Genomic DNA, 3567 nt, shown 5'->3' on the forward strand with positions numbered 1-3567 from the left:
AAAAAAAAAAAAAAAAAAAGCTAACCATCAGAGTTAGAACAGAAAACCAGAGATTCTAGTGTATGTTGAAAGACATTAAGAGGTGGAGGCAGGCAAACCCCAGTGGGGCAGGTAGAGGGCAGTAGGGAGTCCCAGACGATAAGGTCAGCCTATGGGATGCCTTCGTACATGAAGCAATATAATACATTTGGGAGACGTGGGAAAATTACAGTCGGCAGATGTTATTAAGATTCAAAGCAATGAGAAGCACTCACTGCTGATCTCCCTAATCTGCATTCACCCCCTTAGTCTCAAGGAAACTCAACACAACACAAAAGGTTTCCCAAAAATTGCCCAAGAGGAATTTCAAGATGCTAGTTGTACCCAGGTTCCCACATTGAATGCTGCATAATAGAGATAATTCTAAAGTAAGGCCTTGCTTTCATTATGCTGTAAACTTATCTGCTCTTATCCCCTAAAGCAGTAAAACTGCTTCTGGCTCTGGTGCTTCTGCCATTGACAAATCTCAACTGATAGGATTTCCCCTAGCACTTAAAAGAGTGAAAGTCAGCAGTAAGGAATCTTATTAAGGTCCATGGCATCTATTTGGAATTTTTATGAGCACCAAGGTCAGTCTTAGATTTTTGAGTTTTGAAGAACATTGGCATTTAAAACAATAAGTTTTCCACAGTAATGCAAATACAACAGAAAAGACCCAGCAAGAGATTTGAACACACCTTGGTTTTTCAGATGGTGCCAGCAAGTACTCCTCCATATTGAAGCCTGAGAGATTCAACAGTGTGTGGCCCAGGTGGTTGGTCAGGTAGGGAGCACCGGAACTTCTATTCGGACACTTCTGAAATTGTTTTCAAAAAGAAAAAAAAAAAAACTTTGTTATGACTCACAAACTGGTTCACTGACATTACTCGAAACTACCTGTGACTCTTCTCTAGCTTTCAATTTTTAATAAATTATCTGTAACCTTTTATATGTTCTGATTTCTAAAATCTCTTTCAGGGTCACATATATTTGAGAATTACGCCAGAATACAACTGTGACTTTTGCAGTCAATTATATCTGAGAACTTCAAATCCTTTTCTGTATATGGGTTTGGGCAGATTTACAAAAACTAAAAAGGAAAAAAAAATGTTTTCACTAGGGTGATCTTGCATTTGACAAACCTGAAAGAGAGTCAGAGACAACTAGTGGGAGGAAGATAAGCAGGATAACTCAAAGGCATGTGTCTCTTTCATAAGGGTCTAAAGTAGAAATCAAACAGCTTTTCTCCAGCGACTCACCAGCATGCCAACAACACCAGCTCTGCATCATGGAATAATCACCTAACAAGGTAGGAGGCGGTGGTCAACACAATACAAAACCCAGGCCACGGGAGGCTGCGCAGTGATGTGCTCTGCCCTGTCACAGAACGGCTTTGGAGTTAATGTGCTTTGTTTCCATTTCTCAAACACTTTCAGAAAAGATGATATATTAAAATAGGAAACGACTCTGTCTCTGAGTCTTTTGTTGTCAAAATGCCAGGGGTTTGGTCTTGCTGCACAGAAAGCCAATCACTGAGACCATGAGTGTTGCCAGGGAGGAAGCCTTTAACTGAGTTCTGCAGCGGAGGAGAATGAAAAAGTCTCAAATCCATGTTCTCAACCATCTAAAACTGGTGGGGGTTATATGGAGGGGAAAATGGGAAAACAGGAATGAAGGAGGGGTAAGGAAGCAATCATGATGCATGAGGGGTCTGGAGTCTCATTTTCTGAATTCAGGGATCTAATGTATTTCAGTCCCTTGCCTGAGGATCAGTTTCTTGAGGAAGAAACTCGGGTGGTGAAACAAATGTAAGTTTCAAGTTTTAAGACCAGGGAGGGTCCATTTCCATGTTTATTCAAAAATCCATAAATATTACTTCTAAGATATATTTGGGCCAGTTTCACATTCATTACAGCTTTGGAAGCTTGTCTGCTTATTTGCAAAATGAAAACGGAAACAGGCTTACCTAAATGCTTGGATTTGCTGTTAGGTTCAGATACACATGAAAGAACTACAGCAAAGTAAGAAGGGCGATAGACATTTAAGATACTGCTTTCAGTGTGTTGAAAGAAAGGCTTGAGGAAAGATACGAAAAAGAATAATAATTGTTGTACATCATAATTCAGCAAAACTCACTTATTTGTGGAATCTAACAAAGTCAAACTCATAGGAACACAGAGTAAAGTGGTGACTGGCAGAGAGGATATTGGTCAACGGATACAAAATTTCAGCTAAACAGGAAGCAAAAGTACCAGATCTACTGTACAACATGATGACTACAATTAGTAACAATGTATTGTACCTTGAAAATTGCTGAGAGAGCCAGTTGAGGTGGCCCACACCGGTAATCCCAGCACATTGGGATTACATTCCTGAGTTTGAGACCAGCCTAGGCAACATGATGAAACCCCATCTCTAATAAAAATACAAAAATTAGCAGGGTGTAGTAGCACGATCCTGTGGTCCCAGCTACTCGGGACGCTGAGGCAGGAGAATGTCTTGAACCTGGGAGGCAGAGGTTGCAGTGAGCCAAGGTGGCACTACTGTACTCCAGCCTGGGCCACAGAGCGAGACTGTCTCAAAAAAATGAAAAAAGAAAATTGTTAAAAGAGTAGATTTTACTTTGGGAGGCCGAGGCGGGCAGATTACAAGGTCAGGATATCGGGACCATCCTGGCTAACACGGTTAAACCCTGTCTCTACTAAAAATACAAAAAAAATAGCCAGGCGTGATGGCAGGTACCTATAGTCCCAGCTACTCGGGAGGCTGAGGCAGGAGAATGGCTTGAAGCTGGGAGGTGGAGCTTGCAGTGAGCCAAGATCTCACCACTGCACTCCAGCCTGGGCAACAGAGCAAGACTCTGTCTCAAAAAAAAAAAAAAAAAAGTAGATTTTGAGTATCCTCAACACACACAAACACACGCACACAAATAGTAATGTTGGGATCAGGAAAAAATACCCCAGAATATGGTGCTTTCACATGCTGAGCTGAAGAAGTTTCAAGGTATCTCTGACCTCCCTCCTATCCACCTTCTCTCCCAAAGCACAGGACGAAGTTGAAATTCTTTACCTACCTAAGATCTAGACCCACCAAGGAGAATGTTTTATTTCTTCTCCTCCCTGTAAGACCAAGAATGTAACCAAACCTAAACAGATAATGTCTGTTCCCAGATCCATTTATTCTTTATTGTAATCTTTTATTGTCCCAGTACAGAATTCGTCTTCTCCCTCCATGACCTGATTTGCCAGGACCCAAGCCCTATACTTTCTGTAAACTTGAGATGATATATAAACATCTGAACTTCATTAGGGGATAGACAATAACTCTGTAATTCTCCCCCTGTACATGTTAAAAGAATTCATGTGCCTTTTCTCCAATTAATCTGCCTTTTATGAGTTGAATTTTTAGCAAACCTACAGAGGATGAAGGGCAAGTTTTCCTGTGCCCCTGCAATAAGTACATGAGGTAATGCATATATTAAATAGCTGGACTTACCCATTCCATAATGGGGGTGTGTGTGTGAGAGAGAGAGAGAGAGATTTTATATAT

At 41.0% G+C, this 3567-nt stretch overlaps 1 protein-coding gene across 2 annotated transcripts in view; it reads right to left on the reverse strand.

Moving 5' to 3' along the window:
• Positions 1-3567, reverse strand: part of LOC105535388 (ATP-binding cassette sub-family A member 13-like) — a 231519-nt gene that overhangs the window by 177180 nt on the left and 50772 nt on the right. For both annotated transcript variants that reach the window (XM_011974456.1, XM_011974457.1), the window contains one exon: positions 717-835. In XM_011974456.1, the coding sequence (XP_011829846.1) occupies positions 717-835 (119 nt within the window). The remainder of the gene's footprint in view (positions 1-716; positions 836-3567) is intronic.

The sequence above is a fragment of the Mandrillus leucophaeus genome, unplaced genomic scaffold (assembly GCF_000951045.1).
Source record: "Mandrillus leucophaeus isolate KB7577 unplaced genomic scaffold, Mleu.le_1.0 Scaffold1454, whole genome shotgun sequence".
NCBI lineage: Eukaryota > Metazoa > Chordata > Mammalia > Primates > Cercopithecidae > Mandrillus > Mandrillus leucophaeus.